Source organism: Cervus canadensis, chromosome 3 (assembly GCF_019320065.1).
Source record: "Cervus canadensis isolate Bull #8, Minnesota chromosome 3, ASM1932006v1, whole genome shotgun sequence".
Classification (NCBI taxonomy): domain Eukaryota; kingdom Metazoa; phylum Chordata; class Mammalia; order Artiodactyla; family Cervidae; genus Cervus; species Cervus canadensis.
In genome coordinates this window covers 87,159,142-87,179,113 of record NC_057388.1, presented here as the reverse complement: position 1 = coordinate 87,179,113, position 19,972 = coordinate 87,159,142, and the positions used below count along the sequence as shown (strand labels likewise).

General features: G+C 42.9%; 1 protein-coding gene across 1 annotated transcript in view; it reads right to left on the bottom strand.

Moving 5' to 3' along the window:
- The window catches only part of SND1 (staphylococcal nuclease and tudor domain containing 1), a 411,508-nt gene that overhangs the window by 258,843 nt on the left and 132,693 nt on the right, over window positions 1–19,972 (bottom strand). The window contains exon 11 of the mRNA XM_043463642.1: window positions 2,914–3,003. Coding sequence (XP_043319577.1) covers window positions 2,914–3,003 — 90 coding nt within the window. The remainder of the gene's footprint in view (window positions 1–2,913; window positions 3,004–19,972) is intronic.

Sequence of the window (19,972 nt, the reverse complement as noted above, 5' to 3'; positions counted from 1 at the left end):
AGGATGACATTCTGGAAAACTACAAGACATGCTGAAGTTACCAAGGATTCCATGTGTCCAGTACACTGGGACCATGAAGAACCTCAGAAGAAATTAGTAAGACAGTTCTCTCCTCCATGCATATTCCCTGAGTCAAATCTGAGTGAATGCACAGATGGCAGATGGTAAACAGGGGATGGGGAGGGCATTCGACCAGGCAGTGTGGCAATTCAGACAGCTTCTGAAACTCTTCCAGGATATACACGTATTCTACCTCTTCCTCAAACCACACAAAACACAAACACGCACACAAATATATACTCTAACATAAGTGCATATTCATTTTGTGGAAGTGGGTATCAGGGTAACAACACCCAAATCTGGGCAAGGGCAAATTAGTTGCCCACCGATTCACACCTCTTGACCTCACCTGAAAAAGTCAGGCTATGCCAGATTCTACATGAAATCAGTATCATTAAACAAAACAAAATCTTAATAGGCACCTGGAAAAACATGAATGACTAGTTTTATGCTGGATTCTCATCCATGAGAGGAAAGGCAAATAATATTCCCAGCTCACAAATGATAAAACCAAGACTCAGAGAGGTGCCTGGTTACTTTTTAAGGCATTAGCCAGAATTAAATCTGGGGAGTGAACCAAAGTGCATTTCCATAACTGAAATGGAGGCCACTGAACCTAACAAAGCACTGCACCGCTTCACCTTCAATCTTATTTCTCTGCATTCTAGAAATCCCTCCAAACTGTCTTATTATAGACTCTCTGGGATGGTCAAATAATAGTCTGGGCAGAGAAGATGATTTTTACCTCCATTATCTTGCTTAAGCTGTGACAGGCAGCCCTAATCAGCTTCTGTGCACACGGGCACACACAGGCCCGCATGCACCCTCTCGGTGCCTCTTAATCACTACATGCTGCTCTCAACAGCTGCAGAGTTCTGAAGGGAATTGGCAGAAATGTGTGATGATGTGCGGGCTATCCCCTTGAGGCAGCCACTGCCCTGTCTGCTCCCAGACTCCAGAGCACATGGGTGTTTGCTGTTGCAACTGATGGGCCCAGAAGACAGGCAAGTGGTTTCAGGTGGCGAGTCAGGAAAAGCAGTTTGCATCAGGAATGTTCTAGCCCAGCAGAGCTGAGCTGCGTCCTTCTCCCTATGCGGGGATACAGTATTCATCATTTATACAGTGTCACCGTGGGGGACAAAACTTGGGCTCAGCACAACAGAATCCAATCAACTCTGATGCAGAGGCACCAGTAAATGAGGTTTCTCCCACCAAGAAGGAGACTAATTGCTTAAGAATCGCCACCAAATCGGACACCGGAGGTTAGTTCTTTTATCCTGAGACGGAGGACTTCACAAAGGCCCAGTAGGCACACAGTGTTTGAGAGCAGGGCCCTGGACTAACCTAAAACCATTCAGCAGCTGCTACCCTGAGCTGTGATCTATGCTCCCAGAGATGAAGCAGAATCGAATCGGGAGGGCGATATTCAAACCAAGCAGGTGGAAGCCTTAACACAGACCACACAACTGGCTGCCCACGAAGTGACTACGCACTGCCACCCCTTTCAATGTGATTCTTGGATGGATTTCAATAGATACGCGTACGTACGGGGGCTGGCGGGGTAGGGAATGGGATTCCGTGCTTGTCTCTATGCCATTGTTTATGAGCCAGTAAATGAGTGATATGGTATCAACTTGGTGAAATAGAGATGTTAGACATTCGATCAGATAACAGGAGATCTAGAAATTGAAAGAGGCTTAAAGCCATCATTCGCACTACACTTCATGAATGAATACAACATTCTGTCAAGTTTTATACAATGACAAATGAGCCTATTTTCTGAAGGAACCTGAGGAGATTTAATACTCATGTTAGGGAATCCAGTTTGGTGTCTCTACCTCAAAATTAGCAATTTCATCTTATGCCCAGCTTCAAAATCTCTTGTTATAATTTATCATTCTAGTGACTATGGTATATAATAAAATGGCTTATATTTATATTTATTTTTACACTACTTTGACAAAACTCTCACAACTCCCATCATTTAAAAACCTGCATGGAGGTAAAGAATGCTAATATGGCTTCAACTTGCTGAAGCCAGACTTAGAACCAAATGGCCTGACCTTTCTGAACCCACAACCAAAGCTGGCCAAAAACATAACATTTTCCTGGGAGAATTCCCACCAAAACAAAGTAAGGAGTAAGAAGACAAATCATAGTTCTTCTCCACAACTTTCAATTACTGAAGGAAATACTCCCAACTCATTCCCTCTCTATAGTCAGGACACAAAGAAATGCCCGGCACAGGCAGGGTGGGGAGGTCAAGGGAAGTCAGCAGGAGGTCAGAGGTTAATGATCCACTCGACAGAACGGCAAGTTCTGCAGCTCCTAGAACATTCTGCTCCGACAACCCAAGGAAATGCCCTCTGAGGGCCTCTGGGCTCCACCAGAAAGTCTCCCCTAGAACCACCAGGAAACCATGCTCTCTTCCCCACCAAGGCAGGCCCCCTCTTCTCCACAGAAATAGGGAAGGCAGTACAGAGCAGCCACCTTCTTTCCCCAGCAAATCCCACAGCCCCAACTTTTAATGGAGGTGGCTAGAGAGAAGTAGAGAGCCAAGTGAATGGAGCTCAGGGCAATATGCAATTACTGAAACTGGAATTGAGCCTGGACCCTGGAAAGAACTCGCCGTGAGCGCCTTGGCAATCACACTGTGGTCAGGGCCCCAATTTTAGACTTCTCCCGAGGGATGTCACTTCCTGAGACAGAGGCACGCCTCTCTTTCTATCACAGCAAAATCGCTTGACTTGGGGGAGGCAAGTCATCTATCTGCTGGTCTCTGGGATTCCGTCACAAGGGCCCAGCTTAAAACAACACACAACTATTCGCAAATAGGTTTCTGTCATCACTTACCTTCTTCCCAATGAGCTTCTTCCGCAGAAATTCCCGGGCTTCAAACATGTATGGAATGTCATAGAGGGGACGGAGTTTCTTGTTCTTATCCTTAAAGCAAAATAAAATATCACATCAGGAATGGGAAATCAAAGCAAAAACTGACACAGGAACACAGCCAAGAGCACAAGATACAGACAATGCACCTGAAGGAGGCTCTATCTTCCAGTATCACAAATATTGAATAACTGCTGGATACACAGTGAGTGATTAAGAATTTGGTTGCTTTACAGGGAACAAAATTATCTTTCACAAATGACAGGCTCAAAAATAAGCAATGAATTGTTTACACAACAGGAAACAACCTAAATGTTCATCAACAGGGAAATAGCTATATAAACTGCAACATAAAAGCAGTTCACTGAGTTATCAGGGCCCTTCTAATATTTTTAGATATACTATAAATCTCATTCTATTACTCCATAAGCCTTTATTAAGCACATACCAACTATTAGCCCCAGACAAAGCACAATGTAAATGTATGTTATAATCCTGGACTTAAAATCCTTGTAACCTAACAATAATAATAGAAGAAATCCTGTAACTGTGAAGTAACATGAAGCAGTTTTGAATAAGTGCTGAATTATGTGATACAGATGAGGGAGTAAGTGCTATTAGAATTCAGGGAAGTGGAAAGAAAGAAGTAATCGGGAGATGTTTCATTGACAAGGTGGGACTTAACATGAGTTTGCAGGATAGGAATGAACTAGGAAGAAAACTAGAGATGGGGAAAAAAGCAAGACAAGCACAAGTAGAGAGGCAGGAACAAACAGTATCTCAACACATAAATAACGCAATCAATCCCTCCCTTTGTTATTTCTTAGAGCTCAGACTGCCCCCAAAAGAGGTGCTTTGAGTAAAACAACTGAGATGAACAGAGAGGGTCTAGATAAAGGCAACAGAACTGGGAAGTGACAGGACCTTGAGAGACATGAGAACTAGTTTAAGAAATGAATTAACAGCAACTGACAGGGGAATGGGCAGAGGGGATAAAGGAGAAGGAACCTAAGAAGTTTGGGGGTGGGGTAGAACAGGGTAGGCAGGACTGCTACTAAGTAGCTTCAGTCGTGTCCGACTCTGTGCAACACCACAGACGGCAGCCCACCAGGCTCCCCCATCCCTGGGATTCTCCAGGCAACAACACTGGAGTGGGTTGCCATTTCCTTCTCCAATGAATGGAAGTGAAAAGTGAAAGTGAAGTCGCTGAGTCGTCTCCGACTCTTAGCGACCCCATGGACTGCAGCCTACCAGGCTCCTCCCTCCATGGGATTTTCCAGGCAAGAGTATTGGAGTGGGGTGCCATTGCCTTCTCCAGTATGCAGGACTAGACCATGTGAATAAGAAACTGGGAGACGCTGACTAGATTGGTTGGTATGACTAATGCTTCTCTCCTGCTAGCCCCTTGAGTTCCATGAGAACAGAAACCCTGTTCCTATCTGTTGTCCTCTGTGACCCCAGACCCAAATATATAGTACCTCCCTTATAGTATATATTCAAATACTTGGAGGTAGTAACAAAAGAAATACGCAGAATGATATACGAGAACAAGTATGCTAGAGGAATAGGACTGTACGAACAGATATTTGGAGGGAAAAAAAATCAGAAAAAAAGAGAAAATTAAGCAATTAACTTCCAACCCAGATGCCATGTCATTGCTTCCCATTCTGTATGATCAGTCCACTTGGGCTCAAGTTTGCTTTGCCATCTCTTACACAACTGACACAACAAGATCTCTAGGTAACTCATGCTGTACTTATAGTATTCAAATTACGTTCTCTTAAGCAGCCAACTACACTCAAATTAAGAACACTTATCATTTTCATCCTAATGACAATTCTGAAGTCAAAGGCATCAAGATAGAGGTCTCCCCCTAGACCCAAAGCAAGACTTGGCCTCCAGAACACATCACTTAAACATTCAGTTCACTGATATCACCGAGAATATGCACAATTCTTTGAGTTTGAGCTTCAAATATACCAACTGTCTTCTCATTTCTCTGGGTTAAAAAATAAATAAAGGCAGCAGGATCACTGCAGTGCTCCTCAAAGAAGTGAAGACACCTTCAGAATTGAAGGTGAGTCTTTACCCCTTTTGCAAGTTGAGGTGTGAGAATCTACACAGGAACAACGGGGATTTCTAAACTCTGATCAAAGTCATATGGTGGCATGTCTCCTGCCTAATAAGTATAGCCCTAAACATGAACTTCTTTAAAGAAATAACCTAACACTGAGTTTTCCTTATAGTGGGTCACTATTGAGAAGCCCTAAAGTAAGAGTTTATGACAGCACTATTGATAGTGTAAGAAAGATTGCTAGACAGAAGATACTAGGTGTCACTAACGAACAGAATTTTAAATAAAGACAAAAATCAATGATTATCAGAATCGGCCATCAGGAGCAAACCGGTCCCAATGGATTCATATTATTCCCCTAGCAATACAGGGAGGGCAATCTACTCGGAGAGGTGGTATGTGGTTACTAAGTGAACATTTGCTTTTTTTAATGACTTAAAACCACCAAAATTTACCTTCTACAGCCTTAGGATATACCATAGAACCCGGTATCAGAAGCTTACCCTACTTATTCTAAAACGCCACCGAGGTTAAAGGCAAGGTCACTTGACTGGAACTCTAAAACGAGGAGTGGTAAGAAACAGCTTCAACAAGCGTTTTAAATAAGGGCCATGGGATGAGACACACCTAAATGTGTGAACACAGCAGCCTCAACATGAAAGGTGCTCGACAGAACTGGGCTGAGCCAAGACACTCTCAAAAGAAGAAAACAGTACATCAAACATCCCAATAAAAAACAGGGCAACTTGAGTCTGATTATATGTCTCTCATGAACCTAGGAAAGAACTAATAGCACAAGCAGAAAACAAGGTATCACAAGTGAAAACAGAATGATCTTGTTACTCTAACCCTTCAGATCTAGTAGCTATTGACATCTGTAAACATCTTACAAGAGAGATATTAGAAGTCCCTAAGAAACTACAAAATAAAAGCAATTCCTCCAAATTACCAGGTACATAAAAGCCTTTGAAATCTCTAAGAGGCAATTGAGGTATGGAATGTATTCTGAGAAAACAAGACTTTAGCTGAATCTTGCCTGTTAAAATGGACTGTCTAGTTTAGATTCTAATCTACATGGAAATGCTTTTTCTAAAAAATAAATAAATAAGTAAAAATAGAAAAGAATGCTTGATTTTTCTGGTGGGCGGATAATACACAAACCAATATGTGCTGTAATCACTGTTCATCCTGGGAAGTGACTCTGTATGTAAGCCTGGCAATGACTCGCATTATAGATAACTTCAATCATTTTACCTCTTCGTGGCTGGGGAAAGAAGCCCAATATCAGCATCTCAGCATCCAAAGACATGCCTGGCATCCTCCCCCACACTCAGGATCTTACCTTCCTAAAATGAGGTCTCTGGTCAACACTCATCTGGAGGAAACAGAAGGGATCCCTAACACAACTAAGTGACTAACACACACTAATCAAGATCTTTATTCTCAGCCCCATCTCAGGCCTAAATTTTATCCAGCCCATCTTGCAGCCAAAAAGCTGTAGCCAAAAATTTTACAGAACCCAAGGATCCTGGAGGAGTTCTTAAAACAAGGCTGAATAAACACAAACCATGAAAAGATTGATAAATGTGACTCCAGTAAAATTTTAGAGTTCTTTACTGAAAAGGCATCATGAACAAACCGACGGGCCAAAGCACAGATTCAGTAGCTGAAAAGTGAAACGGATAGAGAAAAAGGTAGACCCAGGTGAGAGAGAACTGGAATACTGAGCCACAGGCATTAACTTCTCAGTGAGGCCTACCCTTATCACATTACATTTTAACAGACTCAAAAGAGGTATGCAGTCATCTGAAGGAAGGCAGAGAGGACAGCCAATGCAAAGGCCTCGAGTTAGAAGATGTCTGGTGGGTTGAAGGAACAGCAGAGGCATCACTGTGGCTACAGCACAGAGCAAGAGGGAAGAACAACAGACAAAGACGCGTCTGATTTAACATCTAAAGGAATTACTTTGGCCACTGTGCTCAGGACAGACACTAAAGCAAAGAAAGGAGAAAACAAAGGAAGACTGATTAGGAGATAATGGCATTAACCTCGGATGGGAAATGATGGCAGGTTACATCAAGAAGGAGCAGTGAGAGAGTAAGAAGTGGTTAGAATCTGGGGATATTCTGAAAGCAGGTAGATGGAATGTGAGAAGAGAAAAAAGGGAGAAGTCAAACATGAGCAAAGGTAAAGGAATACCTGGTGGGGTGGCGGGGTCATCACCTGAGATGAGGAAGACCACAGGCAGAGGGAGTGGGGGAAGAACAGGAGTTTGACTATGGGCACGCTGAACTCTCAAGCTGAGGTGTTGCGTGGGCAGTGTGGGTTTGGAGAAAAGCTCTGAGCTGGTAAGTTACATTTGGGATTGGTTAGCATATAGGTGGTACTTAAAGCGAAGAGACTGAGAAGCACAGAGGACTGGGGCATTTTAACATTAAATTGTAAGGAATAAGTGAAGGAATGAACAACAGGAGACTGAGAAGAAGCAATCAGTGATCTCAGCAGGACAAAGGACCAATGTTACGTCCAAGTCAAGGAAAAAAAGTGAACTGAGGAGGAAAAGACCAGCTGCGTCAATGCACAAGGCAAGTGACTAAGATCCACTTGGATTAAGCTAAGTGTGGGTCATCCGTAACTTGGCAAGATTAATTATGGTGAAGCAGTAGGAAAGCCTGACGGGAACTGGGAATGGGAAGAGCTGTGATACTTCACAAAGTTCGGCTACAAAACACAAAGACATTATGTGGCAGCTGGCAGAGGAAGCAGGGTGAAAAGAAGGGGTTTCGGTTTCTGGTATTAGAGGGAAGAAATGATAGGCACAGTTCCTATGGAAAGCAAGTATGTGATAATGCAGAATGAAGAGGATAAAATTGTTAAGGCAATGTCTTTACATAGGGAAGGAGGGGGTGGCTTTTTCACAGGAGCTCCAATAATTCACCCTAAAGTGATACTAAAGCAGATACTGTTAGGTGGGCATGCGTGGTAGTGAGAGTTGTTGGAATCATTAAGAGAAACAATCCAACAGAAAAAGTGGCCAAAAGGTATCAGCAGGCATTTCACGAAAGAACGGCAGCAAGACATTCAGTGTATGAAGAAAGGTATCACTTCATTAATAATCGGGGCATCGTAAGCTGAGATACTATAGGACATTGATTATACTGTCAAACTCTAAAAATGAGGATGTAGGGGAATGGGTATGCTGTAACCACCGATGGGAATATAATATGGTTCGGCCACTACGGCACGTTCACATGGTGCTACACTCTTATGAGGCTGAAGTTAGAGATATACATCCTAATACTTAGCAAATTCTCCTTGCTGTGCTGTACTTAGTTGCTCAGTCATGTCCGACTCTTTGCAACCCCATGGACTGTAGCCCACCAGGCTCCTCCATCCATGGGAACTCTCCACTCAAGTACACTGGAGTGGGTTGCCATGCCCTCCTCCAGGGGAGCTTCCCAACCCAGGGACCGAACTCAGGTCTGCACCGCAGGCAGATTCTTCGCTGTCTGAGCCACCAGGGAAGCCCAGAATTACTGGAGTGAGTAGCCCATCCCTTTCCCAGGGGATCTTCCTGACCCAGGAATCACACCGGGATCTCCTGCATTGCAGGAGGGTTCTTTCCCAGCTGAGCTACCAAGGAAGCCCCAGAAAATTCTTCTCACAGGTAGGTATGTACCAAAGAGAAGCCTGGCTCATGCAAGACAAGGAAGACAGAGCTCATGTTTATGGTACAATCACAGAACAGAACACAGAGCGGTTAGTCTAAATGAGAGCAACACAATAAACAAATCTGAAAAACACTGAGCAGGAAAGTAAGGTGCAGAATGATAATGATTTAAATACAGACTAAAAAACAACATTATTCCTAGAGCTATGTAAACAGCCAAAATACAAAAATACCTTGAAACAAAGGTCAGTGGTTAGTTACTGATGCAGGATAGGCAGAGGAAGAAACAGAAGAGGAAAGAACAGGGTCGAGGATGAGTGCCCAGGCACTTTACCTGCACGGCTGTGTCTTTAAAAAGAGGAGGATCTGAGCAACACGGTACAACATCAAGGCAGAAGAAGGAAAGTTTGCTGTATTATTCTATAATGTCAGGGCCTTTTTAGACTAAAAAAATGTTTAGGGATAGGAAAACTCCACACCTGGTTTGGTCAGCTTTTCCCTTGGCTCTCAATGTCTCATACTTTTATTTCACTCAGAGGCAGAATAATTGCCCATCCCTTTCCTCATAAGAAATGCATTAAATTCCCTTCCCCCCACCCCTAAATAATATTCTTTCACAGATGTATTTTTCCAAGAGGCAGAAGGGAATAATTTAACTACCAACGGGCTCTCAAATAACCAGGGTCAAAAACAAGTTTGTTTGTTTGTTTTATAGACTTGAAATACACTACAAGTAGCCAAGCAGAATTATACTCTATGAAGATCTTAAAACAGACTGTTGAATTAAAATAAGAACAGACACGATTCGATTTAAATGGATAAAATTTCAAAAGGTAAATGGACCAGTCCCAATTGCCGTGCCACACAAGCTCTGTTAATAAACAAAAGGCTGTGATTTCCATTTGAATTATAGACTTAAAATAGGAACATTACCACATGCCCTGGGCATATTTACAATCAAGGACCTTTCAATTCCCTTGGCAGCCAGGAGACAGAATCCACAGGGATATCCACTATTTATTATCCTTAACACATACAATAGCACATTTTTATAAAAGACAGATCTAACTAGATGGAAATCTACAGCCAGCAGCTATAGGGGAAGGGTCAAAATCATAACCACCTTGACCAAACGGAAGATATCTACACTATCTACAGGAGCACACACAGAAGATTCATGTACCCAATACTCCCCAGGAGTTGCTTCAAAGAAAAAGATGCTTTCTTGCTCAATTAACTCTATTTCTTCCTCCTAAAAAATCCCTCTTAAAGGTAAATGTGTGCTGCATGCTAAGTTGCTTCAGTTGTGTCCGACTCTTTGCAACCCCACGGACTGTAGCCCTCCAGGCTCCTCTGTCCATGTAATTCTCCAGGCAAGAAAACTGGAGTGGGTTGCCATGCCCTCCTCCAAGGGATCTTCCCAATCCAGGGACTGAATGCAGGTCTTCTGCACTGCAGGCAGGCTTTTAACTGTCTGAGTAAAAAACACCAGGGAAGCCCCTAAACATAAATAGGGTCTATTAAAAAGATGAGGTCTGGGTAAGTCCTGAGTTCGCAACAATGCAATACATTTCAGACCTATCTCCAAGGAGGCAAAGAAGAACGTTAAATAAAAACTGAAGGGGATAAAAAAAAAAAACTGAGATGTGATTATAAAAATTTACAGGTGGGAGAATGGAAGACGGCTGGACTTTGAACCGTGAGATTATGTAAGACACTGGGCCCCTGAAGCATCTTGTTGCTTTTATAGAACCCTGAGTTGACTACACTTCTCTCATACTCTTCGACCCACTGTTTCTATACAGTTGCCTACACTTCATCAGACCTAGGACAAAAAACACTGGGTCTGCTTCTGAGTCTTCAATTCGTTATGAAATGGTTTATGAACTTAAATTACAGCAGGAAAGTGAGGCTCAAGGTTAAGTAACATGCCTCAAGTCAGGTTAACCAGCAGAATTAGGATTCTGACCACAGCTATCCCAGTGGCTGCAGCTGGAGGGCCAGACACTACTCTCTCTTGGATTCTTACTATCAAAGGACAATCAGGTGACTGTCAGGTTTAGTGTGGGGGTTTGGGAACATGCAGGCTGCCAGGCCCACATCAGATACTCTGATCAGGTCTGGGGTTCTGGCCCCGACTCTGTTTATAGTAAATAGTGAGAAGGACCACGGGGCACTTTTTGAGAAATGCTGCCGAGCACCATTTGAGCACTCTGGCCCAACTTAAACCAATGGAAACAGAAACAGAGGGAATCCAAAGGTTTAGACAGTCACAAAGCAACACTGAGGAGCTTGTTTAAAGTCCAAACGGCTAAGTAAGCAGGTAAATTAGTAAATAACTGGGGAACTCACGTTTCTTCCTCCACATGTAGCTGAAGATAATTTGAAATACTCCTTAAAAGTCTTTACAAACAAGACAATTGGCAACATAGTCTAGCTGCCAGTCCAGTAACGGTAGGAAAACAAGACTACTAAATATTCCTCAACCTGCCCATGCCAGGGAACAGCAGGACTGGCAGCCCTCTCTCCGCCCTGCGTACAGACAGCCAGCGGTCTACACCTACACTAGCCACAGTGACAGCAGACCAAGTGGCAAGTCTGAGGAACAGCCCCAGTTACCACGGTCTCTGGGCAACATCCAAAGAGGGAAAAAGAAGCAAAGCAGGTTTCGGCAGCCTCACGTTCCAGGAAGGGCCTCGCCGATCATCTACAGAGCACACTGTGCATCATGTCCCAGTGAAGGCGCCGTTCCCCAAATGAAGAGTCCCTTTGCAAGACCATTATGCAAAGAGCAAAACATCTGTCTCTGGAGATGGCTCTCCTACACAATTACACACCAATTAAGAACATTTTCAGAAGTTCTTGCTATTTATTCTGTGGCTGCAGTAAGCACAGGGGAGGGAGGTGGGACAGAAGAGGCCAAATATCAGGTTGTTTTTTTTTTTTTCCACTATCAAGACCCTGTCAAGATTTTAAATACTGTTAAGGCTATAAGGGCTCCAAAACCATTATCCAAGTAGCAAACCATATGGAGTGACTTCACTCGGCTATTGGTGGCTCCAATGGTAAAGAATCTCTCTGGAATGTGTGAGTTCGAAGTTCAATCCCTGGGTCAGGAAGATCCCCTGGATGAGGGCAGGGCAACCCACTCCAGTATTCTTGCCTGGAGAATTCCATGAAACAGAGGAGCTTGGTGGGCTACAGTCCATAGGATCTCAAAGAGCAGGACACGACTGAGCAACTGACATTTTCACTCAGCTACAAATTCTGCTGGCCAGGAGAAAAAGAGAAAACAACAACACTGCCCCGCACAGACCGCAAGGCCCCAAGTCAAAGGCTCCCAAGTAGGAAGCTATGCAACCAGCTGCAAGGAGGCTCCAGACCCAGGAAGGAAAAAAAAGGTGAGAAAGCCCCGCCCATCTTCCTTTCCCAGCACAGGGGACAAAAACTTCCCCCACCCAGCCAGCACTCTGAAAATAAAGATGTGCTCCAAGGGCGAGTTGGAGGAATGGTGAGGATGCAGACTGGGATAATGAGACAGAAAGGGCATCAGATCCTTGAAGAAAACAAAGCTCAAGTTCAGCACTCCTGAAATCAGACAGAAAGTGCTGTCCTGGACTTGAAATCAAACATTCCTCCAGCATTTGATGGCAACAAATGATCAAGAGTTAAATGGGCAGCTCGCTGTCACCCAGAGAATGAACAGAAGCCTAGGCTCTCAACAATGACTCTGCACCAGCAGCTCCCAGCTTGCCTCAGTTTCCTCCCAAGAGTCAGCCAGTTAAGAATAACCTGGCGTCACACAGAACACATAAAACCCAGGGGGAAATGACTTCAAAGTCCAGTCAGAATAACGAAGGCACTAAACCTATGTACTAATACATCATCAAGCAACTCTTTAAGTTCACATTCAAGGAATATTTCAGGTAATAAGAACCCTGTGGGGAAAAAACAGATCTACACGTGTAACTAAGAAGCTACTTAGCTAAAATTTTACAACATCTAACATAGATGTTAACAAATGCTAAAATATCAAGCAACAGAAGAGATAAGCAGAAGTTACAGCACTAATCACTTTGTTCCTTGTATTACTGTAATTTAATTAATTCCTGTAGTCCTTATCTTTCCTACCAGACCACAGGAAGGAAGATTTATGTGAGAGGAGAACTGATCTTAATAATACCTACGAAGTGCCTAGTATAGTGCCCTTTTCCTAGAACATGCCAACACAGAGAGAGAATAAGATGGGGGATGCAAAAAAGGCCTTGCTAAAATATTTATTTTTTAAAAAACTCAAACTGCACTTCTGATTAGGGGAAGAAGTGGAAGTGGTCAGTACATAAAGAGAACGTTAAAAAAAAAAAAAAAAAGGAGGCAGTATCACTGTGGATTCACATCACTGTTAGTAATGAATGTCTCTCATATAGCACCAGTTGAATGTGAACTATTTCTAATGCCTCTCCCTTCCAGCAACTATTACCAGAAATGATTCAGTATTACATAAAGATAAGTATATTCCTGAATAATAATTAAAAAGACTCTATACTAGGTATCTCACTGTACAGCGGTAAAACGAGGCTCTTAGCAAGCAGTCATGCAAAAGCAGTACTCCTGATAGTTTCTATGTGTTATGTTGGCGGCGGGGGGAAGCTATTTTACAAAATCTGAATACTTAGTGTTTTCTTTTTACCTGGTTAAGACTTCAAGGCAATCCTCTGCTCTCTACAAATCTGACATAATTCAATTACTTGGGATCTGCGAAATAACACACTTGCAAAACTACCATTAGCTAATGGTTATCCTTACAGAACATATATAATAATTCAAGTAAAGCTGAACTGATACTATAAAAACAAAAACAAAAAGACTGTGAGAATTCAACACTACATATAATGATAGGATGCTACAATATGAAAAAAGGGAAAGGGTTAGTCACTCAGCCGTGTCCAAATCTTTGCAACCCCACGGACTGTAGCCCACCAGGCTCCTCTGCCCATGGAATTCTTCAGGCAAGAATACTGGAGTGGGCTGCCATGCCCTCATCCAGGGGATCTTTCCAACCCAGGGATGGAACCGAAGTCTTCCACACTGCAGGCAGATTCTCTTACTGCCAGAGCCATCAGGGAAGCCCTACTATAAAAAGGGATAATTCCCTTAATGTGGGCTCAAAAGTACCAGCAGCCTACCTTCCTAACTAATTCACCAATCTGAGTTTATACCAAGCCTAAATTGCCTGGGTAGTATTTTTTGTGGTTAAGATGGAAGAAAAAGAAAAGGATAAAGATTGTAGAGTTGTTCCTTTGTCCTCAAAAGGCTAGTCTCTGACAGTACTAAGGTGTGAGGTTCTGCTGAATGATGCACTCTTCACGTGTTGCTCAAATGAGCAAAGGAAGCCGAGAATGAAAATAATTAGTGTCTCTCTAGTAAGGCCTTCTTTCTACAGAGCTAATAGTTCTGAAGATGGATTGCAAACATAAATCAATGTTAACATAGGAGAAGATACACACACACACACACACACAAAATGGTCTACGAATAAGAAACCAGAGTTTAAAAGCAGAAGGGAAAATGGGGTCTTCAAGACCAGAGCAGGCCTGGGGTCTAAGAGATCTTGGAAAGTCATGGGAACCAATATATCTCAACTCGCTCAGCCCCTGTGGAACATCTTTCCTTTTCACTGGAAGCTCATAATTAACCAGTTGGCCCCGAATCTTGTTTTCTAGTAATGGAGGAGAAGTCTCCCTATTTCTCACCCTTCATCCCCGGGCTAAAAATGGAGAGCCCGTGCCCTCTGAAGAGACAACCCCGTTACTTAAAGTACAGGCTGCAGGCCAGATGAAACACATCCAGCACGCGGCAATATGCCACCGGCCCTCCCACAGTTCTAGAAGAGAGGGAAGGTCCCGGAGGAAAAGAAAATAAATCTCTTGCAATAGGAAGGCAATCTTTTCTGCAACAGACAGCGGGCTCGGGTGAGCCCATTCAGAAAAGAACACTGTTTTGTTAGAGAAATATTTCTTTGTGAATGCCTTCCCTTCTTCACCATGTTAAAAAATAATAATAATTATTAAAGTTTCTTCCTGGAACAACACAGGAGGGGACAATGATGCTGGGTATGACACCATTATTTAGCTGGTGCCAGTGGAATCTCCAATTCAGTCAGATTTCCAGTCAAATTTGTGCAATACATTGTAGTGCAGTTCAAAAAACAGGACTGAATTATGTAAGTGCATGGCTTAAGGCCTCCCTTTAGACAGGGCTCCTGCCTTGCCTGCTGCATCAGTCCCAGATCTGAATCAGGCTGCAGGTCCAGTGCCACATATTTTATCTACAAATTCAAAGTACTCTCAGCCTGTGTTTAAATACTCAGCAAAATGGGGCCTGTGGATTTTTTTTAGGACAGGTATCATTCTAACGCTAAACAAAGATGACTCTCTCGTACTGTGTAACCTCTCATCAATAAGAAAAATATAACATCTGTCACCTACTACCACCATGAAGAAATATGGGCAAAAGAAGTTACCAGAATTGTGAACAGCACAGACACTCAGATGCAGCAAGGTGCAAAGGCAACTTCATCATGTACACATGCCATGGCTTGGCCGACTGCAGGAAGGGGGACCTTCACAAACCTGAAGCCAGACCCGGTAGAGGCTGCCCCTGGGCAAGAGACTAGTCCTCTGCCCAAATGAAAGGAATGGGCTCAGGAATATAATGGGGTTGTTGTGCGCCAGGTGTTGGCGCCTAGGGAACAAGTAGACAAGTGACCAGGTTGCCAGAACAGCCAGGTGAATGTGGGGGGCAGAAGGGTGTGAGCAGGAGCGTATCACCCTATGCCAAGGGCTGTCACCCACTGCTGTTTGTCTCCGTGTGGACGGACAGGGGACCTGAGACCAGGGCCTTGGTCTGTGAGAAGGCAGTTTTAGGTCCTGCTTTAAGTGCCTACATGCTAAGTCACTTCAGTCATATCCGACTCTTTGCAACCCCATGGACTGTGGTTCACCAGGCTCTTCTGTCCATGGGATTCTCCAGGCAAGAATACTGGAGTGGACTGCCATGCTCTCCTTCAGGGGATCTTCCTGACCTAGGGATCAAACCTGCATCTCTTATGTCTCCTGCATTGGCAGGTGGGTTCTTTACTACTAGCACCATCTGGGAAGCCTGCTTTATGTAATGTCACGTTAATTGTGCCTATTTAATGATTTTAGGTCAATCATGTCACCATCCAATTTTGATAACCACACACTTTTCTCTCCCACAGTTGGGCTTCTGACTTAACCCCCTTAAAAGGTTGTCTCTCCACCATAATTTTCTACATTTCATATTACTTTTAATCCCCTCAGCAACCAATAAAGCTGGAACTTTTTTCAGCTTTACTCAACTGAGAAGTTAAGGGTCCAGATAAAAAGCATGCCCCACATAACATATGTCAGAGCAATAGGGCCCAAAAGAGTTCAGACTAGCTTTTCTCACCTAACTCCCAACCACTGAGGTAGCAAGAAAGAATTGACCCACCTGGTTCTACATGCAACCCTCCTCAGACCTGAAAGGGTCCCTTTTCAGCACGGAATGCAGGCCCACCATCTCCCGGGAAGCTCAAGAAAAGGTGGACATAGTTTGTGCCAGTTGTGAAGCCACTGTCCAAACAGCTTGAAAAATAGGTTCCAAACCTAGCCTTTTAAAAATTCCACTCTGTGGGGTGGGAAAATTGCCAATCCTGTTTCTGCTTTGCCAGCTGGTTGGTTCCCTGTTAGGCTCTGCAAATAGGGTCAAACGGAGAATGGACAGGAGGAAGAAGGGACAAACTCTTTCCTATTTCAGTCAGCTTCTCCAGAGCAGTTCTTCTCTGCAATGGCAGCTTGTTCCAGCAGCACCAACTGATTCCAGCTTGCAGTTTTCTCGACACTCCCAGAAACATCCTCAACACACCCTCTCAGAGTCACCAGAACAATCAACTGGCAGCCCCTCCTGGAAGGCTTGGGTCCCAGGTCCACGGAGTTCCCCTTCCACCCTTCATCGGCTCAACAGAGATCTGAGTCCCGCTTCCAATGGGTCCATCCTCCAAATGCCTGAGTTCTCACATTTCGATCTCACACTTGTGTCCAGAGGTTGTATCTGTGTGGTGTGGTTAAAACCTCCATGTAACCCTTATGGTTCTCTTTTTGCCTTTTTAGTATTCCCATTCCTAGTTAATAATTCTTTATGTTAAGCTGTTTGTTAAAATAACTGCTGTGGTTTCTTTACTACCATAATGGCCAAAAGCACCCTCTCTATATAACTAAACAAAAACTGCAACCAGAGAGGAACAGTCCAACTCTTGATAATCAACTCTCTCCTGAGAGAATAATGCCTCTTACCTGTTCCAGATATCTACCTGGCCAATCCCCATAGAGCAGGACCACCTACAATATAAAATGTGCACGTGTGCACACACACAAGCCCACAAGAAAAATGGTTGGAGTGCACACAAAGAGCTTCCACAGCTAAAACGGCTGATGAAGAGAAATGCCTCGGTACTTAACAGCTGGCAGCACAAGCATCACATTAGCCTAGGGAAGACTTCCAAACCAGTAGGTGTCAAATCCATGGAGTCTACAAGATAGAGAATTTAAGCAGTAAGAGAACAATGTACTTTATTTTTTTTCCCCAACAGTTTGCTGGACCCTCATGAGTAGTGAATCATTTTATGATTTTAAAGACCAACCATAACGAGCATATATCTGGAAAAGATGGAAAAGTAAAAACTTTCACTGTGTCAGAGAGGCTACCATATTGCATGAAGAAACACATATACACAATGTGAGGGTTAGTGAGGGTGGCCAAATTCACAGAACACCCACAAAAGGTCATCTTTCCACTATAGTCAGACGGAAAAAAGAAATAAATAGCACCAGATTTGCTGTCATATAATTTATCATGCAATGTTATACGTGAATTCCAGAAACTTCTTTTAAAGTCAACTGTCAAAAAAAGTAGACCTATAATGGTTACCAGAGACTGAGGGGAAGGGGAAAAAGAACTGATTAATGGGTACAAGGGCTTCAGTTCTGCAAGATGAAGTTTTGGAGATCTGTCTCATAACAATGTGAATATCCTAAACACTTCTGAGCTGTACACTTAAATGGTTGAGAATGTAAATTTTATGCTATTTAACCATAAGGAAAAGAAAAGTGGAATTCAATCAAGGTAATATTCTGATTTAAGTGGCAAGAAGCCATAGCACGTTAAAAATTCAAAACCCAAGTAAACATGAGACTTTTCAGATATGAATTCTGATCTTTACTTAGCTACAAGAAGGTATTAATTATGGATACAATCAAACATGCTAGCCCACTTCTGATCCCAACAACTGTATTCCAAATTGTTTCCTTCCTGAACAAGCCCATGACTAAATCTTCTACTCCCCTTTTTATGTTATTTCCAGTGCCTGGATGTGACTGCTATCTCAGTGCTAAAGACTTTGCTTACTAAAATGCCGAACATTTTGTAAGGGCATCCTCAAATGCCACCCACCATCCCCAGGAAACCGTCTGAGCTCTCTCAAATATCCTGTTTTCTCTCATGGTTCATCTGGCCCAAGTCAGTATCTATGCTTCTTATAGCTCATAGGTGATTAGAAACTAAGCTTAAAAACAGCATCTGACTCATCATTTTAATTCCACTGTACTCATTTAATCCTCAATAGAATCCAACAGTCAGCAAATACAATTTTTTTTTTAACAGATGAAGGAAAAGAGGTACCGTGTGATTTAGACCAAAGTCCCCAAGAGTAGAAAATGGGTGGGGCAAAAATCGAACTCTAATTTGTTGCTGTTCAGCTGCTAAGACGTGTCTGACTCTGCAACCACATGGACTGCAGCATGCCAGGCTCCTCGGGTTTAAGTGGCTCTTAACTGACTCCAAAATCCATGGCCACTGAATTCTATTACACGGCATCTAAGGACTCTAGGATGCCTCTCCAGTTTAGAGCAAAAGGAAAGTCCTCTTCCAAGCAATAAGCTCTTGGCTATAGGAGCAGAGTTCACATGCAAAAAGAAAAGAGAAACCAGTTGGCCTGAGCACTCCTTACAAAGAGCCCCCTGCAGTGGAGACGTGCACAAGGCGACCTCCTCACCCAGCACCCCAGCTCTGCCTCACTGCTGGGTGGCCTCAACAAATGCTGCTGAATGTGAGAAAACTACTCAGGGTCACTGCTAATGAGAAGCCAGAACATCTTGCCACTTAGCTACAGAATGTTCACCTAATAAATCTTAGAGATTTGAACGCCACCCAAGACCAAGAGGTTACTGGAAAAGACAAACACACACAAAATTTGGAACCAGCAGCTTAAAAAAATCTACATCCCTATTGCCATACTTTCACAAAACAAGGTATAATGCATATGGTTGGTTATCAGTACAAATCAGAAATAAAAGGCTCTAAGTAAAAACAAAGCCAAAAAGTCACCTGGTATTTCCTTCTGAACAGTTTAATGGTAATATATGGTCACTTACTCTACTGAGGATGTTCTTCTTTATACCTTGATTCAGCTTTATTGATCTAATTTTAATCAAGGACAAGTGTACAGCCAAGGACAAAAGGTCAGCAACCCAAATGAAATGGGGAAACGAGAAAAACATGTTATCTTGGCAAACGGATCATTTTATTAAGAGGTCTAAAAGTCTTATCATGGTCACATGACACAGAGAATTAGGCACTGGGGAAAACCAATCTGTATGTTCTTGTTTAATTGCGATACACAGGTAGGATGGGGTGCAGCTTGGCACACTGGAGTCATAAATGTTTAGGTTATAATAAAATGTGGAAACAACGCATTATGCAAGAAAATCACTACTGTGTTGAGAACCACTTATTTTACCTGTAAAAAATTTGTTAGTTACCTCACACTAATTATGAACTAAGATTTAATCAGAGTTAGGCTCAAGTTAATGCATGTATAATTTATGAATTTTTAAAAAAGATTTGCCAATCGATCTGAGTATAACTAAGGGTTATGTTTAAGCATCTTAAGTGAATTAATATACTGACAATTGATAGCACTATAAATCTACCATTAATAGCAGGTCACCACAGACTGTTTCTTGGCAGCGAAGTACTGGCCTAGCACACAGACCCCAGTAGAGTGCTGGAAAAAGAGGGATGGACCGTGGTGGGCTGAGCTACAGAAGTCATTCTGTGCGAAAGTATGTTTTAAAAGCAGTATCAAGTGCCAATTGTAGGTAAAACTGTCCCTGTTCTCCATCAAGACAAATAAAAATCTCAAAAGGAGAAGGTTGATT